Source organism: Protomyctophum bolini (genome assembly GCF_963924005.1).
Source record: "Protomyctophum bolini genome assembly, chromosome: 13".
Lineage (NCBI taxonomy): Eukaryota > Metazoa > Chordata > Actinopteri > Myctophiformes > Myctophidae > Protomyctophum > Protomyctophum bolini.
Genome location: NC_137874.1, coordinates 40,861,951 through 40,889,030, shown reverse-complemented (window position 1 = coordinate 40,889,030; position 27,080 = coordinate 40,861,951). Strand labels below are relative to the sequence as shown.

At 42.2% G+C, this 27,080-nt stretch overlaps 3 protein-coding genes across 3 annotated transcripts; all 3 read left to right on the top strand.

The window, feature by feature from the left end:
- The first annotated feature begins 247 nt into the window (after positions 1-247).
- LOC308327069 (interferon-induced protein 44-like) lies at positions 248-3,533 on the top strand. The gene is made up of 7 exons (XM_080780208.1): positions 248-748; positions 851-938; positions 1,485-1,683; positions 2,094-2,246; positions 2,438-2,609; positions 3,075-3,175; positions 3,323-3,533. Exons 1-7 carry the CDS (start codon positions 274-276, stop codon positions 3,503-3,505), a joined length of 1,371 nt encoding a protein of 456 aa, XP_080636334.1. The 5' UTR covers positions 248-273; the 3' UTR covers positions 3,506-3,533.
- Positions 3,534-17,985: 14,452 nt separating this feature from the next.
- Positions 17,986-18,500, top strand: LOC308327068 (MTOR-associated protein MEAK7-like; the record flags this gene model as incomplete). The annotated part of the gene is made up of 1 exon (XM_080780207.1): positions 17,986-18,500. The coding sequence occupies exon 1, from the start codon at positions 18,012-18,014 to the stop codon at positions 18,498-18,500; it is 489 nt and encodes a 162-aa protein (XP_080636333.1). The 5' UTR covers positions 17,986-18,011.
- Positions 18,501-18,578: 78 nt separating this feature from the next.
- Positions 18,579-21,688, top strand: LOC308327067 (interferon-induced protein 44-like; the record flags this gene model as incomplete). The annotated part of the gene is made up of 6 exons (XM_080780206.1): positions 18,579-18,677; positions 19,224-19,451; positions 19,869-20,021; positions 20,211-20,382; positions 21,005-21,105; positions 21,253-21,688. 6 exons carry the CDS (start codon positions 18,579-18,581, stop codon positions 21,433-21,435), a joined length of 936 nt encoding a protein of 311 aa, XP_080636332.1. The 3' UTR covers positions 21,436-21,688.
- Positions 21,689-27,080: the final 5,392 nt, after the last annotated feature.

Here is a 27,080-nt window from a genome sequence, read left to right as displayed (position 1 = left end):
CAAAGCCTAATGCACTTTACTGCCGTTGCATTAAGGCTATATGGGACCGTTCTCTCTCCTGCCTCGCATGAAACACAGACCAGCCCCTCCTCTGTAGTGAAAATGTAAAGAATGTTTTACCTTTACTCGCCAATACAAAGACGGCTTGTGCAAAACAAATCCCTTTCTCAGCCTTTGTATTGGTGTTGTTCAAAAATAAGTGTTATTTAACTGCAATGGCTATCGTTTTGTGTTCAATCAGAGAATCCAGACCTACTTGACCATTCTTCCACCATGGATCCCAGGCTGACCAAGGCCCAGCAGAGTGCGCTGTGCTCCCAGCTAGGAAACGTGACCATGAAGCTCCTCTACCAGGCTTCAGTCCATGGTTACACTGCAGAAGCGTTCCACCAGAGATGTGACGACCAGGGGCCCACTCTGTCCGTGGGCTACAATGACTCTAGCTTCGTCTTTGGGGGATACACCAGTATATCTTTCAATCAAAGTGGTCAATTTGGAAACGATGACCAGGCTTTTCTTTTCACCTTTAAAAGGGCAAATGTTCTCAAATATCCGGTCACCAATCCCGCTTATGCTGTGTTCATGCACGCCAGCCATGGTCCTTATTTTGGAGACAATTTAGGTTTTTGTGTTAATGGCCGAGCTGTAGTGTACAACAGTCCTAGTCAAGATTATTACAATTTCAATGCTGCAGAAATGCATGGCAACGACCTGCAGCTGGTTGAATGTGAAGTTTATAAAATAGGAGGTGAGTTCAATTAATACAAAGACAAACATAGCCTACAAGATGTTTCAGTTGTTTGTACTGTCTTTAATGTTGCTCTGAGTCTGACCGTGGAGATGTTTCTAGATGTTTCAGCAGAAAGTGAACTCCTTGAGAAGCCAGGCTCCAGTAAACTCCTTGAGAAGCCATGGAGGCACGTGGACTGGACTCCTGAGTAAGTATGGACCTGGATTAGTTTATTTACAGGTATACCATATACCACACAACACAATACTGAACTATTGTAGCTGTCGGGTGGAAAAAGCGTTACTCTTCTAGAAATGTAAAAATACCTGTGTTCCACTGGATCCAATGTTATTATTTATTTTCATTGGTTCGATAAATTTATACGGCCTTGAGATGCATCCTAGTTTTTGAGTAGGTCCTGAACCCATTTCGACCTGTGGACGATTCTACAAATTTATTCTAAATCTTCTATTTAGTGGTGCTATAACTATTTCGTGTCAAAGACCCCCAGAAATATCTGCATTTGGCCGCCGACCCCCATCTTAAAATATGTAGTTCCAGGGACTTCATACTCTTTGAGTGTACTGGGCAGACATGAATAGGTGCGAGTGGGTGCGTGTGTGTGCGATAGCCGATCGCTACACGTTTAACCAGACTTTGTTTATACAGTACTACACATACTGTACTACTCATACATTATACTGTATCTGAAACATGCTGAAAAGTTGAATCTGTTGGACTCTGGTCTCCACAGGAATAGGGAATGGCTGCTGAACGAAGTACAGAACTACAAGCCCACCGGAGTCGGTTCTCTGTCCCAGATCAGGGTTCTGCTCATTGGACCAACTGGAGAGGGGAAGTCCAGCCTTGTCAACTCCATCAAGTCCGTCTTCAAAGGACGTGTCACCAACCAGGCCGTGGCTGGCAGCTCTGGCATGAACCTCACCAGCCAGGTGACCCTCTGCCCACTGTTACGTAACTCTGACCCACAACCATAACAAGTGTGAACTAATGTTCTTGGTTGACAAAGAGGGCACAGATAAATGCCAGGCAATACAATTTAACAAGCATAATTAAATGGTAGTCCCACTGGGATCAGTGTGGGGAGGGAGGAAGTTTGTTGATGCAACGGTGAAGGTCACTGTTTTCCTTTGTGTTTTGGTTCCTTTGGTTCCTCAGTGAATTCCTCTAAATGTCCTGTTTATATATATGTTGAGATATGTTCCTTTAGTAGTGAAGTATGTGGAGGCTGGTTGGTCATCTGCCTGGCAGGGTCAATTGTGTTTTGCTTTTGAAGCTTGTGTGCTTTTTGTAACTTGGAGTGAAAAACAGCTGATAACTTTGACCATTGTACATCCCACAGTATCGCACCTACGAAGTTAAAGCTGGAAGGGAGGGCAAACCTCTGCCAATCATCTTGTGTGACACCATGGGATTGGAGGAGACCACGGGGGATGGGATTTGTGTGGACGACATAAACAGCATTTTGAGAGGTCACATTAAAGACAAATATCGGGTGAATCTTCTCACATTTCTAACTGAAAACCCTTTTATAGAGTTTTAGTAAAATACAAATTGTGGTTATTGCTTTGTTGAAGAGGATCATCTTATTTCAATCATCATTGACTTGTGTTGCATTAAATCAACATTATTCAGTCAGTCATGAGTGAAATGAATGTGTTTTTGTTTCCCCTATACTCTTCACAGTTCAACACTGCAGTTCCGTTACAACCAGAGGACCCGGACTACAAGAAGAGTCCAGGTCTGGAGAACAGGATCCACTGCGTGGTCTACGTCATCAACGCCAGCAAGATCTCCATCATGACCCCCCAGCTGGAGGACAAACTGACCGCCATTCGAAGCAAGGTCAACCTAGCCGGTCAGTTGGTCAAACGCAGCATCACTGTAAGGCCCACATTATGCAGCACTGCACGCCCTGAAAATAGCAACACATTGTGTGCTTGTAGATCGGCTGTTTTCAGCAAGAAACCATGGCGTAAGTGGTGTAGGGAAGTCAGTCAAGGATCAACAGAACAACATTACATCATGTCAGTTACATTTTATCACATACTGTTAGCGTAGTGTCATCACATGTGATGAAATATTTTCATGCGAGTTGTCGACGCGATTTCTTATAGAAATAGCATTAATGTCCATTATTGGCACAATTTCTACCTTATTGACACAATATGATTTGGAGACGAGACATGAATAGCAATCAACTATCTAATAGTGGAACATTTAAGTCCTTGGTTTACAAAACAAAAGTATCACAATTGCACAGCCTGGGGTCTGGGTATGTTTTACAGCTGTTAAACATGTTTGTTGTGGTGCTGTTCTCCAGGGATCCCTCAGTTGGTCCTGTTGACTAAAGTGGATGAAGCCGATTACGCTGTGGCAGATGACCTGACCAATGTTTATCGCAGCCTCTACATCAGGACCAAGGTGAGTTCTACCAAAGACAAACCATAGGAAACCAACACTACCTCACTGAGCTTGAGTGTGTCCCTCCCCCAAAATAAATGTAGGGGCGCTCGGTTTGGGAACCACTGAGCCAAGCTAACGTTCATCTGTTGTGCTGTGTTGCTGCAGCTCCAGGAGGCCAGCCAGCGTCTGGGCCTTCCTCTGAACTGTGTGGTTCCTGTGAAGAACTACAGCCATCACATAGAGGTGGACCAGAACAGTGACATCCTGCTCCTCAGCGCCGTCAACCAGATGCTGCGCTTCGCTGATGACTACTTTGAACAATACATCAACAGATCCAATGATGATTAAAAGAACCCGTTCACAGTCAAAAAGAGTCTGAATACATTTGGACTCTGTCGAAATATCTATATCTAATCTATTAATCATCCCTCCCAATTCTAATACGATACATGCATTTATAGTAATGATTAAACTCTGGACATTATAGAAATTAATAATGTTACTGTTAGAACGCAGCTCATATAGGAACCAACCTTTCTGCACTAAGCACCCATATTCTTTTTTTATTATTATTATAGTTGATGCAGCAATGGTCACAAATTGTTTGACCTTCAATGCCATGCTTTTTTGGTTTTGATTTCGGTTTTTTTCTTCATAAAAATGTACCAAAGCTTTCTTGGCTACTGTTAAACAGGATCTTATGCTTGTTCTGAATGAGAAGTTTGTTCTGCATTGAGTTGAATTTAGAAGCATGCATGAGACAAACCACGCAACATTATTCCATGGTTGATCTGAGTTTGCAACGCCGTCAGAACCTAAATGGAGGGCAGAGGAGATTGCATCGTCAGATTATACCACATCCACATCAAGCAGAAAGGTTTCAATATTTCCTTTCAGCTCCCATCCAGCCAACCCTCTTCAGTGGTCTCCTTCCTAAAGGACTCTCCCATCCAGCCAACCCTCTATTCAGTGGTCTCCTTCCTAAAGGACTCTCCCATCCAGCCAACCCTCTATTCAGTGGTCTCCTTCCTAAAGGACTCTCCCATCCAGCCAACCCTCTATTCAGTGGTCTCCTTCCTAAAGGACTCTCCCATCCAGCCAACCCTCTATTCAGTGGTCTCCTTCTAAATGACTCTCCCATCCAGCCAACCCTCTATTCAGTGGTCTCCTTCTAAATGACTCTCCCATCCAGCCAACCCTCTATTCAGTGGTCTCCTTCTAAAGGACTCTCCCATCCAGCCAACCCTCTATTCAGTGGTCTCCTTCTAAATGACTCTCCCATCCAGCCAACCCTCTATTCAGTGGTCTCCTTCTAAATGACTCTCCCATCCAGCCAACCCTCTATTCAGTGGTCTCCTTCTAAAGGACTCTCCCATCCAGCCAACCCTCTATTCAGTGGTCTCCTTCTAAAGGACTCTCCCATCCAGCCAACCCTCTATTCAGTGGTCTCCTTCCTAAAGGACTCTCCCATCCAGCCAACCCTCTATTCAGTGGTCTCCTTCTAAAGGACTCTCCCATCCAGCCAACCCTCTATTCAGTGGTCTCCTTCCTAAAGGACTCTCCCATCCAGCCAACCCTCTATTCAGTGGTCTCCTTCTAAAGGACTCTCCCATCCAGCCAACCCTCTATTCAGTGGTCTCCTTCTAAAGGACTCTCCCATCCAGCCAACCCTCTATTCAGTAGTCTCCTTCTAAAGGACTCTCCCATCCAGCCAACCCTCTATTCAGTGGTCTCCTTCCTAAAGGACTCTCCCATCCAGCCAACCCTCTATTCAGTGGTCTCCTTCTAAAGGACTCTCCCATCCAGCCAACCCTCTATTCAGTGGTCTCCTTCCTAAAGGACTCTCCCATCCAGCCAACCCTCTATTCAGTGGTCTCCTTCTAAAGGACTCTCCCATCCAGCCAACCCTCTATTCAGTGGTCTCCTTCCTAAAGGACTCTCCCATCCAGCCAACCCTCTATTCAGTGGTCTCCTTCTAAAGGACTCTCCCATCCAGCCAACCCTCTATTCAGTGGTCTCCTTCTAAAGGACTCTCCCATCCAGCCAACCCTCTATTCAGTGGTCTCCTTCCTAAAGGACTCTCCCATCCAGCCAACCCTCTATTCAGTGGTCTCCTTCTAAAGGACTCTCCCATCCAGCCAACCCTCTATTCAGTGGTCTCCTTCTAAAGGACACTCCCATCCAGCCAACCCTCTATTCAGTGGTCTCCTTCTAAAGGACTCTCCCATCCAGCCAACCCTCTATTCAGTGGTCTCCTTCTAAAGGACTCTCCCATCCAGCCAACCCTCTATTCAGTGGTCTCCTTCTAAAGGACTCTCCCATCCAGCCAACCCTCTATTCAGTGGTCTCCTTCTAAAGGACTCTCCCATCCAGCCAACCCTCTATTCAGTGGTCTCCTTCCTAAAGGACTCTCCCATCCAGCCAACCCTCTATTCAGTGGTCTCCTTCTAAAGGACTCTCCCATCCAGCCAACCCTCTATTCAGTGGTCTCCTTCTAAAGGACTCTCCCATCCAGCCAACCCTCTATTCAGTGGTCTCCTTCCTAAAGGACTCTCCCATCCAGCCAACCCTCTATTCAGTGGTCTCCTTCTAAAGGACTCTCCCATCCAGCCAACCCTCTATTCAGTGGTCTCCTTCCTAAAGGACTCTCCCATCCAGCCAACCCTCTATTCAGTGGTCTCCTTCTAAAGGACTCTCCCATCCAGCCAACCCTCTATTCAGTGGTCTCCTTCCTAAAGGACTCTCCCATCCAGCCAACCCTCTATTCAGTGGTCTCCTTCTAAAGGACTCTCCCATCCAGCCAACCCTCTATTCAGTGGTCTCCTTCTAAAGGACTCTCCCATCCAGCCAACCCTCTATTCAGTGGTCTCCTTCCTAAAGGACTCTCCCATCCAGCCAACCCTCTATTCAGTGGTCTCCTTCTAAAGGACTCTCCCATCCAGCCAACCCTCTATTCAGTGGTCTCCTTCCTAAAGGACTCTCCCATCCAGCCAACCCTCTATTCAGTGGTCTCCTTCTAAAGGACTCTCCCATCCAGCCAACCCTCTATTCAGTGGTCTCCTTCCTAAAGGACTCTCCCATCCAGCCAACCCTCTCTTCAGTGGTCTCCTTCTAAAGGACTCTCCCATCCAGCCAACCCTCTATTCAGTGGTCTCCTTCTAAAGGACTCTCCCATCCAGCCAACCCTCTATTCAGTGGTCTCCTTCCTAAAGGACTCTCCCATCCAGCCAACCCTCTATTCAGTGGTCTCCTTCCTAAAGGACTCTCCCATCCAGCCAACCCTCTCTTCAGTGGTCTCCTTCTAAAGGACTCTCCCATCCAGCCAACCCTCTATTCAGTGGTCTCCTTCCTAAAGGACTCTCCCATCCAGCCAACCCTCTATTCAGTGGTCTCCTTCTAAATGACTCTCCCATCCAGCCAATTCTCTATTCAGTGGTCTCCTTCTAAATGACTCTCCCATCCAGCCAACCCTCTATTCAGTGGTCTCCTTCCTAAAGGACTCTCCCATCCAGCCAACCCTCTATTCAGTGGTCTCCTTCTAAAGGACTCTCCCATCCAGCCAACCCTCTATTCAGTGGTCTCCTTCCTAAAGGACTCTCCCATCCAGCCAACCCTCTATTCAGTGGTCTCCTTCTAAAGGACTCTCCCATCCAGCCAACCCTCTATTCAGTGGTCTCCTTCTAAAGGACTCTCCCATCCAGCCAACCCTCTATTCAGTGGTCTCCTTCTAAAGGACTCTCCCATCCAGCCAACCCTCTATTCAGTGGTCTCCTTCTAAAGGACTCTCCCATCCAGCCAACCCTCTATTCAGTGGTCTCCTTCTAAAGGACTCTCCCATCCAGCCAACCCTCTATTGATTCATTGGTCTCCTTCTAAAGGAACATTATTATTAACATTATAAACATTATTGTAAAAAGAATATTGTTTAAAAACAAATCTGCCTAATGATGATGTCACTGGAAGACTGTTTCTAAACTGCCCACAGCCCTCCTATGAGACACAGACTGAGTAGAAAGAAACCATACCATTTTATCATGATTATTAGTGAGGACCTGTTATATGAAGATAGGTTGAAAAGTGGTGAAGTGGTCCTTTAAGGCAGCACATGAACTTCAATCTGTCACTTAAGGGCATAGTAGCATGGGATATTGTAATGTGGATACTTGTGTAGACCTATTCAAGTTATGTTTATTATCTGTGGACACTTATTATACACACTGTGGTTATTCTCGTCATCTCTGAGCACAGCAAAACAAATTCCAAATCATTGGCTACATACCGTAGCCTACTTCTTTTTTGGCAACATGTTATTTAACCTTGAATGTTGGGATTTGCAAACTGAAAGAGTCCAGGTGAGGTGGGGGCATTTTATTTCTCACCACGGTGGTGGTGGTGACTTTGGCACATACAGCTGATGGCTTAAGCAAGTCTGTCAGTTGTCAGTGAGATGACTGAAGCTGTTACCTTTTGATATCAGCAGATGGCGCTGCAGTCAAAGTAATGAGCCAAATGAAATTATAGTTTAAAAAAGCTAGCTTTTATTGTTAAAGTGTTAAATATGTCCCTACTCGGCAATGTTGAGAGGCCTTGAAAGCCAGTATGCCAGTAAGAAACTTGCTTTGTGAACTAGTATGGTCTTAAAGGGACAATTCACCCCTTTTGCAACCAGACACAAGCACGCAGACACAGAGAGAGAGAGAGAGAGTGGATGGAAACCACAAGACAATGCATGGTCGTTCGATCAGCTATTACAAACAAATAATAAATCCTTAAAAGTGGTCAGTAGAAAAGTGTGCAAAGTGCGTTGGGTCAGATAGTTCAGTTTGTGACTAGAGAGAGAGAGCCTCCATGCAATCCAGCATCAATACGTTGAATCAGAACAATACGTCCACTTCAATACATCATGGATCTGAAATCACATAAGGCAAAGGCCAGTTTCTCCCTTCCACAATTAATACAAAATAAATTGGCTAAATAAACGCCCCTCGTCAGATCTGTTGTGTGTCAACATGAAGCTGACGAGGATGATGTGATGCTGCCTATACATGTGTCTTATTTATTCGACTTATATCTGACTATATGCTCCCATAGGCTGTCTAGATTCCTTCTGTGCTGTAATGGCAGCTCTGCCAACAGAGAATAAGAATAAGTCACTGAACGGATATATAATACAGGGTATTAATGCAAAAAAAATAAGAAAGGAGAATCCTGTTTTTGACACCGGTCACATAATACCACATACACATCAAGCAGAAAGGTTTCAACATTTTTAAGGACTTCTCACATCCAGTCCAACCCTGGCCTCAATTCAGTGGTCTCCTTCGGGTAAGACACTGTAGTAGCCTATAAAAGACTCTCACTTCCACAATAGCATATATATTTCTTTGTATTTTGTATTTTTTTTAATTGCATCAGGACAGGCCAGCCAGCCACAACCAGCGCTGCGCAGCAAAAAATAAATCTCTCCTAAAGATCAGGCCAGGCCAGCCACAGTCAATTTCAATTCAGGCAGTGTTGCTGCAGCACAGTGCAGCGCATGACACACGCACGCGCACGCACACGCACACGCACGCACACACACACACACACACGCACACACACACACACACACACACACACAGACAGAGTAAACAGAGAGCATTTAGCCCACACGCTGCCTAGTGCCTACTACTACTAGTGTAGCTACTAAGCTATCCGGCCAAACTGCAACATATCACCTAGCCATGATTCATGACTCTGATAATCATCATGGCAGTCATGTTTCAGGGCTACATATCACCCAAAACAAAATAATGTTTTCTACCGTTGCGACAGTGTGGCGGTCCTACGTCACATGCATTAACGTTGGTCGCTGGTCGGACATGGTTTAGCTGATTTATTTTTGTCTAAACGCGAAACAGCGTGGCTGTTCATAGTCCATATACGAGGAGGAGGAGAGATGTTCTATACCCCATTCTACCGCCAACAAACATAAATGTACTTTTGGCGTCGCATTATGGATAGCGACAGAAAAATACCATGGATATAATTAAACAATTGTTCCCCTGCACAGCACACACTCCAGGTAAGAACAAAAAAAACTGATCTGAAGCTGCACGTTGAGTCCTCAGTCCTGCAGCCCCACACCACAATGGAGAAATTATCTCATCTGTCAATAACCTCTCAATGCCACGTTATTCAATATATTAGTTTAGCACAAACTATAGGCTTTTCTAAACCAAGCCCTTATTCAAAAGTTACTGTCATTGTAGTTTCTGTGAATTAACTCACAGTTTAATCCAGTGATTCTCTGCCATTTACATTTCAAGAACCCCCACATTAAATGAATTAGCCTAGGCGTGACAGGGTCCTAGGCGAACAGTAGCTATAGCTACTAGCTACGTATATTTTGTTATTTAAAGCTGTGAATATTTATTTAAGAAGCACTGTTCAGAACCAATGTTCGCCTTGAAAAAAAAGCCTTAACCTTTAAGCTAAAATAATTATGACCGGGGACTTAAAATCATTGTTTTAACATGGCACTCGGCCTTGTGCCCTCAAAAAGTTGACCACACTAAAGGCCATTAAGTGGCCTTGCCCCAAAAAGGATGAAATTCCAGGCCTGGTGGTGACTCAGAATGTATTGCTAATTTTATAGCACAAAATATTTGGTGGGTCTGGCCAAAAATACCTCCACAGGTGGGTTGCAGGGCAGCCTGAAAAAGTTTGAGACCCCCTCTTCATGTAGGATAGTCTGTCTGTTATCTGTCTAAATTAAGTTTACTTTTTCGATATCTATTGTTACTGAGATAAGATCACACAGGTTGAAGTTGCTGTGACATCTAATTGATTTGCTGACAAAATAATACAATTATGTTGTTTAATCGCGTAAAATACAATATAGGACAACGGGACACATGGTGACGGTAGAGATTAGAGAACAACGGGACACATGGTGACGGTAGAGATTAGAGAACAGAAAAGTACTGGAATGGAGGACTTGATCGTTGTCAATCGTCATGGTTGTTGTGTTTAATACAGTGTTGTTGTGTGAGTGTCAATCTATAATGGAATAACAATTGCTTTGGTGATTACTTAGCCCGTATGTGTGTTCATGGTTGGTTGAGTGTATGCGTTCAGAACATCCTCACTCTCACAGATCCCTGATTTCATAACCCCCACCTTTGTCTGACTGTTTTCTTTTGTAGTATGAATGAATGAATAGTTTATTTCGATCTTTCAGATAGGCATTACACAAAAAACATGATCGAAAAGGCATAGGCAGAAGCTTAAAGCTTATTAGTGCCTATCCTTATCTCAATGTATTCCAAAATACTGTTGAAGATATGCATTGATTGATTGATTGATTGAAATCTTTATTAACAGTTTGCAGAATTACAGTACATTTCAAGCACAAACTCAATACAAAGACTGTTAACTGTGAGTGGACGACCCAATTAAGCCTTACACTTGTTTACAACAGGGTCCACATTGTTCAATTCATCAAAACATTTAGAGACAAACAAATAGACACTTCTATGTAGTTAAAGAACAGAACAGGAATTCATCATATAGGAAGCGAAAAGGGAAAAAAAGTATATATACAGTGAGGGGAACAGGGGGATAAAAGAAAAGAAAACGAAAGACAGAGTGTAGGGCGCCTGCACACAACACCATGCGTTGATGCCATGTGTGCATATGTGCAGGCACCCAACACCACGTCCATACAAAAACATAGTACAATCCATAGTACAAAGACAGAGTGTAGGGCGCCTGCACACAACACCATGCGTTGATGCCATGTGTGCATATGTGCAGGCACCCAACACCACGTCCATACAAAAACATAGTACAATCCAGATACAAATTCAGCTTTTACAGAGGCCAGTTTCGAATTGCAGCCATCCGTAGGTGCCCTTTGAGAGCAGTTTTGAAGGAGCCAAGGGATTCACATGTCTTAATGACTGTTGGTAGGGCGTTCCACATTTTGGTCGCATAGGAGCGAAAAGAATTTAGTCCCTTGTTTGTGCCGAATCTGGGTTGTACATGGTTTGTTGCACTCCCTCTGGTGTTGTGGGTGTGGACTTCGTTTACATTAAGGAAGTATTTAGACAGGTACATGGGTATCTTGGTGGTGTATCTAATCTTGTGGACCAGACCCATTGCAAGATGCTGTACTCTGTCGTCGACCCTAAGCCATCCCAGCCTGTCAAAGTGGGCAGGGGTGAGGTGGGTTCGGGGGGTGAGGCCAAGTAGGAGCCTGACCAGTTTGTTTTGGGAGGTCTGGAGCCTTGTTTTAAGGGCCTTTGAGGTGCTGTGGTACCAGGAGGTGGATGCATAGTCAAAGAAACCTTGTACAAGGGCTCCTGTTAAGGTCTTCAAGGTGTTTTTGTCGACCAGTGAGGAGATCCTGTAGAGGAATCTTGTTCTTTGATTGACTTTTTTGATTACGTTGGTGGCCATCTTATCACCGGAAACATAACAAACAACAAAAATGCATAACAATCAACTTATAAACAAAACAAACAGATGCCATTTAAAGAAGAGTAGAAAATTAAGCAAACAAAAAAAAACAAACAGACAACGAGAAAAACAAAACAACGAGAAACAACAAAACAAAGAGGGACAAAAAGACAAAAACAGACACAGCTACAGTGTTATACTTTAGTCCAACACTACATGGCATAAAAATAGCTCAGCTCCCCACTCATTCCAGGTTATATCTGTTGTGATATACAACATGCTGTCTACTGATACTTGGTACTTGTACGTGCAATGTACTCATATGTATGGTGTACTGCCTGCCTGAATGGTAACATACTGTGGAGCTGTGTTAGAGCACGCTGAAGGCCGCTGCTGGCAGGCAGTGATTGTGATGTCTAGTCTGTGACGTCATTAGGACATGAAGTATCCAAGCTATATATGCTGCTGTAAGTGTAATAAACCTTGTGAACGTTTTGATGTGACCAAGTCTCGTGTCATGTTAATCTTCTCCCGGGCCGGCCTGTCTGTCCGCCGCCGAACCATGGAAATGCCAACCGGGTCGTCACACACCAGAACCAGACGAGGGTCCAATACGTAGAATAGAGTTGATCATTACAATATCTATGCAATAATTCCTGTTTGAGCCTCTTTTTAAATTGTTTTAGGTTGTTGCTTTGCTTTATGGGCTCAGACAAGCTGTTCCACAGCTTAACTCCATGAACAGAAACACGCATGCTCTTTAAGGTTGTTCCAACACTTATTTAGTACATTGTGAAATTGCTGTAAAGGCCCCCAAAATGTCCCCCAAGCCCAAGGGCCCCCAAAATTTCGGCACGCACACGGTGTGGCCTGCCAGGGCGTATAACTCCTGGCCTGATTTGGAGTTCCACTCCGGGCTTGTTTTGGTTAGTTGTTTTTTAGCTGTTTTTGACAGGGGGCATTTGAGCATGGTGCTAATTATGTATCTTTTTTTTTTTTACATAATATAATATAATATAGCGATTTATTTTTATTATTTACTATAGTCCTACTAGACCCCAATAAATTACATCTTGCAACAGAAGATCATAGGATCTATTGAATGTGAAGGTAGCCTACTGTGGGAAAGCCACACTGTGGCTGGGATTTTGAACGTCCGAAACCCATGCGGTCGGTAGGCTATAGGCTATTATAGATTTTTGCTGAACACACACATAATGGCATACCACGTTCCTGCATATTTTAGCATTGGGGGAGTATCCATATGTTAATTATATTCGCTTTGCGGAATTTGCTATTAAGCCCCTTGACCTAAAAACACTCTGCGCATACCGATTACACCTGGGTCTGACCACCTCTTCAATGCAAAGAGCAATGTTTGATTTATTTGACCAAGAGCGATCTCTGCCCTGCTCAGCAGTGTTGCCATGTCTGTTTATTATAAGCGACTCTGGGCTTCTTTTTCTGTAAAGTTGCTTGTAAATATTGGTAGTTGTGGTTTGCTTTTCTTGTTTCTAAAGTGCTTATTTGTTTTTTTAAATATATTTTTTATCCCACGATTTTGTAACCCATTTTTCACCCCTGTGTCAATCATCTAATGTGATCCTGGGCTCTACACACCCTCCGCCAACCTGGGGAGAGCAACGGACTTAACTCATGCTTCCTTCATGCTTGAGTGTCCACTGTCCAAGTTGCTCCTTTACACCTGACAGGGGGGAGTTTCCCTGGTTGGACGTAGCACGTGGAAGGAACACGTTATTCCAACCAGTTCCTTTCCCCTCCATCAGGCGCCCCGGCTGGCCAGGGGGAGGCAGTTTAGAGACCAGGATTACTGCATGTTTTTTGTGAGGGTACCTACCTACCCTAGGGGACACGGGGAGAACATGCAAACTCCACACAGAAAGGCCCTTTCGCCAACCCCGCCTTCGGTGCTTATTTGGACTTTTCTCCTAATGTTGTTTAAACCAGTGACCAGCGATGGTAAAACATGAACCTTGGTTGAAAAAAAAACGAAAGTTGTCCTTTAAGGCTCTATTATCAAGCAGGCCCGGTTTGGCCGTCGGGAGGACCGTCCGGGACTATTCCCGGTGGCCTGCCTCCTAGTGGCCTGGCTGTTTTTTCAAGCCCTCGATGCCCTTCTAGGGTGACCAGAATCAGATCCAAACTGTTCATTTGAGGGACAGACGTAATTGTGTGGGACCGGAGGGGACAGGAGGGGCGCTAGCTATTTGAAACTTTTGCTGATATGTTACAAAAACTAAATTAATGTTGTTTTCCAGTGCCAGGGGCACATTTAATTGCATGGCAGTCAGATTGAATTAGTGCCAGTAAAAACATCTGGATGTTTTAATTGATGATTTATTGCAGGGGCGTGCACACTTTTTTTTTTACTTTAAGCTACCTTCAAAATGCCTAGCTAAACGATATCTACCCACTAAACAAATTGTTATCCCATTGCTGAAAATAGTTTTTAAAAATTGTACCTTTTGGAATAGTGGCGCTGATGTTACATAGCCTATAATAGAAGGGTGAAAATGGAATTGGTTGTTTTTTTAGTATATAACTTTGTAATTCTACTGAGGTTTGTGCGCAACACTCTTGAAAACAAAGAAGATATTGCATTGTGGGTTTGAGCTGACAGGCCCATTTTGATGTCAATTGAAGTCAAGTCACCTTAATTCAAGTGGCAGATGCCTTTTTTATATTTAAATTATATTATTTCTATATAGCTCTGGTCCAAAGCCTAATGCACTTTGTCCATCAACCCTTTTCAGAACATGCAGAACCTGTGTGTGTGTGTGTGTGTGTGTGTGTGTGTGTGTGTGTGTGTGTTGCGGCCTGACGTTGAAATTAAAAAAAAAGTCTTCTATGGCTTTGCCTACTCATTAGGGTAATCATTGTTGGGCGAAATCTCCTGGGAACTCTGATTAGGTCATCATGGCCCACATTTGGAGCTCTGGCTCATGGACTTCTGACTTATGTTGGTATTTTAACACCTGAATGCAGCCTGACCAGTCAGTGACCACTGAGTGACCAGTAATGTAAACCAACCAGAATCGCAACTGAGAATACAGGTTCTGTTGGTACAGTGGGAGCTTGTTCCATGCCGACGGCCCGTAGAAGCAAAAAGCTGCTTCCCCGTATTTTTTAGTTGCCATTTTTTTTGGCAAAGCGAGCAGGCCAGCAGTGGAAGACCTTAGGGGGCGATTTGGGACATATTTAGGCAGGCAGTCATGTAGGTAGGAAGGTGCGAGACCATTGAGAGCTTTATAGACAAGTAAAATAATTTTAAAATCAATCTTGGGGACAGAGAGGAGGTCCAACGCAGGTTCCGTGTCACAGGAGGTTTATGGAGGAGGCCTGAGAGGTACTGTGGAGCCAGGGCTTTTTGACATTGCTAGGTGAGAAGGAGGAGTTTATAATTGATACGGAACTTGACAGGAAGCCAGTAATTTGCTATTAAGCCCCATGACCTAAAAACACTCCACGCATCCCGATTACTCCTGGGTCTGACCACCTCTTAAATGCAAAGAGCAACGTTTGATTTGACACAAGAGCGATCTCTGCCCTGCTCAGCAGTGTTGCCAAGTCTATTTATTATAAGCGACTTTAGGCTTCTTTTTCTATAAAGTTGCTTGTAAATATTGGTAGTTGTGGTTGCTTTTCTTGTGCTTATTTGGGCTTTTCTCCTAATGTTGTTTAAACCAGTGACCAGCGATTGTAAAAATAAATAACTAAAGTTGTCCTTTAAGGCACAGTATGCACTTTAATCTGTCACTTAAAGACTGTAAGTGCTATATTATAATGAGCACACTCTTTTACGTAGCTCTATTATCAAGTTATGTTTATTGATCTGTGTATGGACACTTCTTATACGCAGTATTACCCACTGTGTGGTTACTGTTGTTAAATTGTTTCATATTCAATCTTGGTGGACTGGTAGGATAGTTTGGCACAGGTGTGTTGTGTTGGTTTATGTTTATGTTTATTGAAGGATCCCCATTAGAGACACATGACTGAGCCTCTAGTCTTCCTGGAGTCCTGAATAAAACAAATACAATACAAATGTACAACTAAAAATACAATTTAAAATAAAAACAGAAAAAAATAATATATATATATATTTTTTTTTACAAAGAACACAGATACAAAGTACAAATTCACATCATAAATCAAAAGAACAGATTTACAAATCACAGTTATGTACTTGGCAAATTGGCTAGGTATATCTTGACATTCTTTTTGAAAGAAAATTTTTTGCTATGTATTGTAGAAAATATGTTTTTGGGTGATGGCTGAACTGAAGCATGTGGGTTGTGGGCACAAGAAGACTCAGTTGTCAGTGAGATGACTGAAGCTGTAGCTATTATCTTTTGATATCAGGAGATGGCGCTAGAGTCAAAGTAATGAGAAAATAAATATCAGTCAGTGTCTCCCTATATGCTTCTCAGCAATGTTGACAGGTGTAGCCTGTCTTCTTCTTGAAAGCCAATATGCCAGTCAGAAACTTACTTTGTGTTCTCTCTAGATCTATTAGACACACATACGACACCACAATAGTGAAATTTAAAAAAAAAAATAGAGTCAAACATTGTATGATGTTATTTGCAATCATTCAAATATCCTGCATTATTTATTATTCATTCAGAATACGTCTGTATTCCAATCTGAATACACTATATTCTGTCTTCAATCCATAGAGATTCCATACTGTAGCTTATGTCCATCAACCCTTTTCAGAACATGCAGAGTGTGTGTGTGTGCGTGTGCGTGTGTGTGTGTGTGTGTGTGTGTGTGTGTGTGTGTGTGTGTGTGTGTGTGTGGTGTGTGTGTGGTGTGTGTGTGTGTGTGTGTGTGTGTGTGTGTGTGTGTGTGTGTGTGTGTGTGTGTGTGTGTGTGTGTGTGTGTGTGTGTGTGTGTGTGTGTGTGTGTGTGTGTGTGACTAGATCCAAAGTGTTCATTTGAGGGGCAGAAGTATCACTTGTGTGGGACAGTGGGGTCTAACATGTAAACAACATTAAATAAGAAGGTTGCCTCTGGCTATTTATCAAACATTTCGATTTTGATTCTGGAAAGTTATGCAATTAAATCTGATTTGCATATTTAAATGTACAATTTCAGAAAACTGGGGAAGTTTCATGGTGATAACAATTTCTTAAAATGTGTCGTCCAATTCACCTATAGGTGAAAATAACATGTGATAAATAAATATCAAAAAGCTCCTGTGGAAGGATCATCATATACTCTAATCTATATTAACCCATTTAGGCCTGACGTCGACATTTAAAAAAAATGTCTTCCATGGCTTTGGTTCACTTATTCACTTATGTTGGTATTTTAACACCTGAATGCAGCCGGACCAGTCAGTGACCACTGACCTGACCAGTAATGTAAACCAACCAGAATCGCAACTGAGAATTACAGGTTCTGTTTCAACCTCCGCCTATAAAGAGACACCATTTTGGCCATGCAGTTCAAACCTGTCACCCTTCACTGCAGAGCTACTAGACATCAGCTACAGAACGACAACAGGTAAGTCCTCGATGCCCTTTTGGGGTGACCAGAATCAGATCCAAACTGTTCATTTGAGGGACAGACGTAATTGTGTGGGACCGGAGGGGGACAGGAGGGGCGCTAGCTATTTGAAACTTTTGCTGATATGTTACAAAAACTAAATTGATGTTGTTTTCCAGTGCCAGGGGCACATTTAATTGCATGGCAGTCAGATTGAATTAGTGTCGGTAAAAACATTTGGATGTTTTAATTGATGGTTTATACTGCAGGGGCGCACACACTTTTTTAAACTTTAAGCTACCTTCAAAATGCCCAGCTAAACGATATCTACCCACTAAACAAATTGTTATCCCATTGCTGAAAATAGTTTAAAAAAATTGTACCTTTTGGAATAGTGGCGCTGATGTTACATAGCCTATAATAGAAGGTTTTTTTTAGTATATAACTTTGTAATGCTATACTGAGGTTTGTGCGCAACACTCTTGAAAACAAAGAAGATATTGCATTGTGGGTTTGAGCTGACAGGCCCATTTTGATGTCAATTGAAGTCAAGTCACCTTAATTCAAGTGGCAGATAGATGCCTTTTTTATATTTAAATTATATTATTTTTATATAGCTCTGGTCCAAAGCCTAATGCACTTTACTGCCGTTGCATTAAGGCTATATGGGACCGTTCTCTCTCCTGCCTCGCATGAAACACAGACCAGCCCCTCCTCTGTAGTGAAAATGTAAAGAATGTTTTACCTTTACTCACCAATACAAAGACGGTTTGTGCAAAACAAATCCCTTTCTCAGCCTTTGTATTGGTGTTGTTCAAAAATAAGTGTTATTTAACTGCAATGGCTATCGTTTTGTGTTCAATCAGAGAATCCAGACCTACTTGACCATTCTTCCACCATGGATCCCAGGCTGACCAAGGCCCAGCAGAGTGCGCTGTGCTCCCAGCTAGGAAACGTGACCATGAAGCTCCTCTACCAGGCTTCAGTCCATGGTTACACTGCAGAAGCGTTCCACCAGAGATGTGACGACCAGGGGCCCACTCTGTCCGTGGGCTACAATGACTCTAGCTTCGTCTTTGGGGGATACACCAGTATATCTTTCAATCAAAGTGGTCAATTTGGAAACGATGACCAGGCTTTTCTTTTCACCTTTAACAGGGCAAATGTTCTCAAATATCCGGTCACCAATCCCGCTTATGCTGTGTTCATGCACGCCAGCCATGGTCCTTATTTTGGAGACAATTTAGGTTTTTGTGTTAATGGCCGAGCTGTAGTGTACAACAGTCCTAGTCAAGATTATTACAATTTCAATGCTGCAGAAATGCATGGCAACGACCTGCAGCTGGTTGAATGTGAAGTTTATAAAATAGGAGGTGAGTTCAATTAATACAAAGACAAACATAGCCTAAAAGATGTTTCAGTTGTTTGTACTGTCTTTAATGTTGCTCTGAGTCTGACCGTGGAGATGTTTCTAGATGTTTCAGCAGAAAGTGAACTCCTTGAGAAGCCAGGCTCCAGTGGGAAGCCAGGCTCCAGTAAACTCCTTGAGAGGCCATGGAGGCACGTGGACTGGACTCCTGAGTAAGTATGGACCTGGATTAGTTTATTTACAGGTATACCATATACCACACAGCACAATACTGAACTATTGTAGCTGTCGGGTGGAAAAAGCGTTACTCTTCTAGAAATGTAAAAACAAACAAAAATACCTGTGTTCCACTGGATCCAATGTTATTATTTATTTGCATTGGTTCGATATTTATACGGCCTTGAGATGCATCCTAGTTTTTGAGGAGGTCCTGAACCCATTTCGACCTGTGGACGATTCTACAAATGTATTCTAAATCTTCTATTTAGTGGTGCTATAACTATTTCGTGTCAAAGACCCCCAGAAATATCTGCATTTGGCCGCCGACCCCCATCTTAAAATATGTAGTTCCAGGGACTTCATACTCTTTGAGTATGACATGAGGGCAGACATGAATAGGTGCGTGTGTGTGCGTGTGTGTGCGATAGCCGATCGCTACACGTTTAACCAGACTTTGTTTATACAGTACTACACATACTGTACTATTCATACATTATACTGTATCTGAAACATGCTGAAAAGTTGAATCTGTTGGACTCTGGTCTCCACAGGAATAGGGAATGGCTGCTGAACGAAGTACAGAACTACAAGCCCACCGGAGTCGGTTCTCTGTCCCAGATCAGGGTTCTGCTCATTGGACCAATTGCAGCGGGGAAGTCCAGCCTTGTCAACTCCATCAAGTCCGTCTTCAAAGGACGTGTCACCAACCAGGCCATGACTGGCAGCTCTGGCGTCAGCCTCACCACCCAGGTGACCCTCTGCCCACTGTTACGTAACTCTGACCCACAACCATAACAAGTGTGAACTAATGTTCTTGGTTGACAAAGAGGGCACAGATGAATGCCAGGCAATACAATTTAACAAGCATAATGAAATGGTAGTCCCACTGGGATCAGTGGGGAGGGAGGAAGTTTGTTGATGCAGTCAACGGTGAAGGTCACTGTTTTCCTTTGTGTTTTGGTTCCTTTGGTTCCTCAGTGAATTCCTCTAAATGTCCTGTTTATATATATGTTGAGATATGTTGAGTTCCTTTAGTAGTGAAGTATGTGGAGGCTGGTTGGTCATCTGCCTGGCAGGGTCAATTGTGTTTTGCTTTTGAAGCTTGTGTGCTTTTTGTAACTTGGAGTGAAAAACAGCTGATAACTTTGACCATTGTACATCCCACAGTATCGCACCTACGAAGTTAAAGCTGGAAGGGAGGGCAAACCTCTGCCAATCATCGTGTGTGACACCATGGGATTGGAGGAGACCACGGGGGAGGGGATTAATGTGGACGACATAAACAGCATTTTGAGAGGTCACATTAAAGACAAATATCAGGTGAATCTTCTCACATTTCTAACTGAAAACCCTTTTATAGAGTTTTAGTAAAATACTAATTGTGGTTCTTGCTTTGTTGAAGAGGATCATCTTATTTCAATCATCATTGACTTGTGTTGCATTAAATCAACATCATTCAGTCAGTCATGAGTGAAATTAATGTGTTTTTGTTTCCCCTGCTCTTCACAGTTCAACGCTGCAGTTGCGTTACAACCAGAGGACCAGGAATACAAGAAGAGTCCAGTTCTGGAGAACAGGATCCACTGCGTGGTCTACGCCATCGACGCCAACAAGATCTCCATCATGCCCTCCAAGCTGGAGGACAAACTGACCGCCGTTCGAAGCAAGGTCAACCTAGCCGGTCAGTTGGTCAAACGCAGCATCACTGTAAGGCCCACATTATGCAGCACTGCACGCCCCGAAAATAGCAACACATTGTGAGCTTGTAGATCGGCTATTGTAGGCACTCCATATGTAGTATAATTCAGGCATATCAATGTCAAGATCTCTCCCAGCGAAGCTTGCTTCCAAAATCAATAGTAAAGTTTAACTGTAAGGCGCTGTGGCTCGAAGAAAGTCTCAATGCCACGTGTTGTGTGCTTGTAGATCGGCTATTTTCAGCAAGAAACCATGGCGTGAGTGGTGTAGGGAAGTCAGTCAAGGATCAACAGAACAACATTACGTCATGTCAGTTACATTTTATCACATACTGTTAGCGTAGTGTCATCACATGTGATGAAATATTTTCATGCGAGTTGTCGCCTTGATTTCTTATAGAAATAGCATTAATGTCCATTATTGGCACAATTTCTACCTTATTGACACAATATGATTTGGAGACGAGACATGAATAGCAATCAACTATCTAATAGTGGAACATTTAAGTCCTTGGTTTACAAAACAAAAGTATCACAATTGCACAGCCTGGGGTCTGGGTATGTTTTACAGCTGTTGAACATGTTTGTTGTGGTGCTGTTCTCCAGGGATCCCTCAGTTGGTCCTGTTGACTAAAGTGGATGAAGCCTGTTCCGCTGTGGCAGATGACCTGACCAATGTTTATCGCAGCCTCTACATCAGGACCAAGGTGAGTTCTACCAAAGACAAACCATAGGAAACCAACACTACCTCACTGAGCTTGAGTGTGTGTCCCCCCCCAAAATAATTTAGGGACGCTCGGTTTGGGAACCACTGAGCCAAGCTAACGTTCATCTGTTGTGCTGTGTTGCTGCAGCTCCAGGAGGCCAGCCAGCGTCTGGGCCTTCCTCTGAACTGTGTGGTTCCTGTGAAGAACTACAGCCATCACCTAGAGGTGGACCAGAACAGTGACATCCTGCTCCTCAGTGCCGTCAACCAGATGCTGCGCTTCGCTGATGACTACTTTGAAGGATACGTCAACAAATCCAATGATGATTAAAAGAACCCGTTCACAGTCAAAAAGAGTCTGAATACATTTGGACTCTCTGTCGAAATATCTATCTATCTAATCTATTATTCATCCCTCCCAATTCTAATACGATACAGGCATTTATAGAAATAATTAAACTCTGGACATTATAGAAATGGATAATTACTGTTAGAACCAACCTTTCTGCACTAAGCACCAATATTATTTTTGTATTATTATAGTTGATGCAGCAATGGTCACAAATTGTGTGACCTTCAATGCCATGTTTTACAAAGTGAAAAGTTATTTAGACCTTAACCTAACTCGTATAAATTGCTTTTAGTTGAGATTATCCAGTGCCTTCTCTTTATTTTCTAATGGTCTTGGTTTCGATCTTATTCTAATCTGTTTAATTATAATGTTCCTTTTCTTACCAATATAGTGGTTTTGGTACGTTAGTACTATCCCTTGGTATAGCCTAAGGCACTAAGTTTGGATTATTGGATATTTTATGTTATAATTTCTAGTTCGGTTCAGGTATTCAAGTAATTATGAACATATTGGAAATTTGAATCTATACTATACCGGTGTGCTTTTTTGGTTTTGATTTAGTTTTTTAGTTAAATAGGATCTTATGCTTGTTCTGAATGAGAAGTTTGTTCTGCATTGAGTTGAATTAAGAAGCATGTATGAGACAAACCACACAACATTATTCCATGGTCCGTTTACTCGATCTCAAGCGAGACTGCATTTACAGCAGCAACAGTTGCTCTGCACCTCGCTCGCTGATAACAAACTATCCCTACACCTGGGAAAAACTGAATCCATTCTATTCGGATCAATTAAATAGTAATCTCAGCAAGGCAGATGGCTTCTTGGTTAGAGTGGGTGACAATATTATCACACGAAAATATGAAATTACCTACCTATAGGTGACCTTCTTCAGGTTTATATGTTGACTGATTGTTGCACTTTGTTAAGTGCAGCCAGCGAGGTGTGTTTTGTTCATGATTCCTTTATAAGTTTATGTCATGTTGTACAATGTTTATGCTTTGTTTGTGTGCATGTCACTCATTCTTGAGATGAGGGACAAAAGTGGAAAAAACATGTCCCACACATAAGAGCCTTATTTTATGTAAAAAATAAATTAATTCATAAAAATAAAAGCACTTGCAAAGTTAAGTGTAATACAGTTGTGTATTATTATGCCCTTAATTTCATTATAATTGTTTTCATATTCCATCTGAATTAGTTAAAAGCAGGCCCTGTACCCAAAAAGGCCTGTATTTAGCCTGTCCCCAGCTAGTGGCCACAATTTCAAACTGCCAAAAAAGTGTCTAATACTGTCACAATCACATAAATATACATAGTAAATTAAAGTAGATTGTCAACAACATAGCAAATAATATACACAGTTAATTTTAATTTATATTTTCTATTAAATATCTCATATCAAATGTTCGTCCCACGTCTCCGTCAACTCCGTCAGGTTTTTTTAAAGTCTTAAATTAATCAAAAAATATTGTCGACAGATTTAGCCTGAAGACTCCTTTTCCAAGTCCCATTTATATTTGTTGCAACAGTGGAGTACCTGGTCTGACAAGCATTCAATTGTTTGATATTTTAAACAAACAATGTTGATAACAATGTGGTCACAGCTTTTACATGTCAACTCCGTCAGCACATTTTTATGATCTTTGTTAAGAATTCCAAAATAATGTTTATTATTTTAGTTTAGGGGTTAGGTTTAGCTAACAAAATTAAGCAAAAACAAAATGGCTACATTGTACTAAAGAGGGTTAAGATGAAAACAAATGCCATTTTGTCAACTCCGTCAGACGTCAACTCCGTCAGATTTTGTGTCTGACGGAGTTGACGTGTATCTGACGGAGTTGACAAAAGTGTTCCTAAAACAATAAAATTATTGTTTTTGAATAATGGGCAGTATTCTAATTTGGCACACAGTTAGAGCATGCCTTAAGGAACATTTTTGGCTATGGGGCCATCACAGATTTGTCTCGTGGTGACCATGGCAGCCATATTACAAAAGAGCCGCCACCTGATGTTATTTTACAATAACTCAAGTTCTACACCACCTAGGATCTTGATTCTGGTGACTAAGACCTCATTTTCAAGGATGAGGGATACAGTGGTACAATTTAGACTTTCCCTGTGACCATGGCAGCCATTTTTCAAAATGGCCGCCACCTGTTATTTTACAATAACTCAAGTTCTACACCACCTAGGATCTTGATTCTGGTGACTAATCATACATTTTCAAGGATGTGGGGTACATTGGTAATATTTAGATTTGTCCTGTGACCATAGCAGCCATTTCTTTTTTCAAAATGGCCGCCACCTGCTGTTATTTTACAATAACTCAAGTTTTAGACCACCTAGGATCTTGATTTTGGCGACTAATCATACATTTTAAAAGATGAGAAATACAGTGGTACTATTTAGATTTGTCCTGTGACCATGGCAGCCATTGTTTTTCAAAATGACCACCAACCTGCTGTTATTTTACCAATAACTCAAGTTTTAGACCACCAAGGATCTTGATTCTGGCGACTAATCATTACATTTTCAAGGATGAACTTTCTCTGGGAGAGGTAAGGGCTTATTTCAGGTGCAGGTTGAGTTTCTACTGACAGGACATTAAAAGGAAGTGGGCTTTCTGTCCTTTGACTTGCCCCTTTCAGGTACAGATGCACAGTTTGACTTCACTGGCCACTGCAGGGAACTGTGGGGGAGAAACCTTGGTCTCTTGACACCCCGATTAGGTTCAGGGTTTTTTTTGGTGGAGACTTGCCTTTCATGACATCTTTGCTGCAGCAGTTGATCTCCTTACTGCCAGTGGTGGCACACTCTGGGTCTCTGGGGCATTGTATCTTGGTGGCCTCCTGCCAGTGTTTCTCCATCCTTCTCCTGAGCTCTGTGTTCTGGGGCTCCGTTATAGCCCAGTCTTGTGCAGATGGCTGCTGGCCCACCTGGAGGCCCCAACCTCACTTGTTCGGTTGGTGTGATTAGGTGGGGTGGTCTTCCCCAATCAGGATGAGGGGTTTGACCCTTTCAAACGGCAGTCTGGCCAAGTGTCTGTATTTAGTTGTGAGTTTAGATACAGGATACGATTGCTCACCCAGCCCCAGGTGACATGAGGTGAAGGCTCCTTTGATTTGGTAACATTGCTTTGGTTGACATGCTGGGGACACAGAGAAAGACACTGATGCCTTCAGTGTCTGCACATCCTGCCTGATGGTCCTGAAGCCAAATCTTCTGTCTTCAGTCTTTCGCTCACTGTTCACTGCTCACTGTTCACCTCACCGAATTTAGCCCAAGGAGTTTGACCCCTAGTTTGGCCATAGACCCCCTAGTTTGGCCATAGCCACTTGCCCAAATGTGCCGACATGTGCTGACCTCATCACATCTGTACTATCTAAATAGTACAACTGTATTCCTCACCCTTGAAAATGTATGATTAGTCACCAGAATCAAGATCCTAGGTAGGTTGAGTTATTGGGAAATAACAGAAAGTTGGCGGCCATTTTGAAAAATGTCTACCATGGTCACAGGACAAATCTAAATAGTACCAATGTATCCCACATCCTTGAAAATGTATGATTAGTCACCAGAATCAAGATCCTAGGTGGTGTAGAACTTGAGTTATTGGGAAATAACAGAAAGTTGGCGGCCATTTAGAAAAATGGCTGCCATGTTCACAGGGCAAATCTAAATAGTACCACTGTATTCCTCATCCTTGAAAATGTGGGATTAGTCACCAGAATCAAGATCCTAGGTGGTCTAGAACCTAAATCAGTTAAACTTGTCAACTCCGTCAGATGTTCGTCAACTCCGTCAGACGTTCGTCCCGTGATGTTTTTGTTAATTTCCAAATAAATAGAAAATTCGCTGTCAAATCTTTTGTGCTTATGTATTGAAACACCAACTGAAATGATACGTAATGATGATTTTTTTTTTTTTTTACATGGTTTTCATGTTATAATATTGAAAATAAAGGTTGAAATGACGGTTTTGAGAAATTGGATATTTCATAATAGTGTGATATTGGAACAAAATAATATTAAAAGATTTGTATTACTTAACTTGATTACTGAAAGCCATTATAAGATAACTGAGGACTTTATATTATTGTTGAAATCATAAAATTCAATTAAAAGGGATTTTAGTGTGTCTGACGGAGTTGACATGAATCAGGTATTAAGTGCATAAATGTCCCATTTTAGAAAGAAATGTTATGCGAAAAACCTGTTCCTTCTCAAGATTGGTAGTTGAGACCTGTGTCTACAAATACATCTATTTGATTTGAATGTATCTTAAAAAAAAAAAAAATCCAGTTTGAAAAAAGTTTTGTCCCTTATCTCAAGAATGGGTGATGTATTTATGCTTAATTCCATACAGTTTTACGTTGGAGATTGTTTGCAAAAAATTGAGCACAAATAAAGCCACCAGTACACCGGGACAAGCTGTGTCATTCTTGCACCAAAGGCAGTGATACCATGGTTTTACTTATTTAGGCATTCAAATCAGACCCACAATCCTAACCTTAAAGACAATTTTACTTTGGTCTTAACTAAAGTTAAGAGGGACCTTAATGGTTGGCTTGGTTTAAAAGCGGGTCTTCATGGTCGAGTGTCCATTATAAAAATGAATATACTCCCTCGGATCAATGTTCTTATTCTCTGTTACCTTTTTCCCCTCCACAAAACCTTTTCAATGATCTTGACTCTGTATGTAGGAAATTAATTTGTACTGGGGGAAAAGTCCTAGGATCAGCTTCTCCACCCTCTCTCGCCCTAAAACCACTGGTGGTCTTTCCCTACCTAACTTTAAAATCTATTATTGGGCCTTCCAAATAAGAGCCATCAATACATGGTTGGACTCCACATTGGATGCTTCTTGGCGAGTATTAGAAAATGCTTTATCCTCTCCAGTCAGGATTCAGGACTTACCTTTCACCTCAATCAAACAAAATGTTGTAGAATCGCGTATGGGACCAATTATTGCCAACACACTGTCCATCTGGCACTGCATATACTGAAACGGTTGTCTATTGATTGTAAGTTTCATTCGCTGTCTCCTATCTGGCACAATAACGCTCTCCTTTCTCGATCTTTACCGTTCTCCAATTCCCACAGTGGTCAAAAAAAGGTGTTCATGTTTTAGGCGATATCTTTAACAATCAAGGTCTTTTCAAGACCTGAACGATGATTATTCTCTTCCAGGCTCCTCGTGGTTTTTCTATATCAAGCTCTGCACAGCTTTGAGAACATATGGTGTACCCTGGGATGCAGCTTTACCCCAACACCCTTTGGTACAATTAGTCACAAGTTACCAAAAGCAAATTAGTAGCCTCAATATACGATGAACTTATTTCTGTAACCAAACTACTTTTAGTCACAAACAGTTGGGAAACGATTTTTACAGGCATTGCATTTTGTTTGGGATTGGCCTTCTGTTTGGAATATTATTTTCTCATCTAAAAATACAGCTCACCAGATTATTCATTGTAAGTTTATACATACATTTTACTTCACGCCTGAGCGTAGATTTAAATGTAAATTAGTTAATTCATACTTATGTAAAGTGGACTATTTACAGTATATGTTTTGGCATTGCCCGACTATCAAAAGTTTTTGGAATTGGATTAAGGAGAT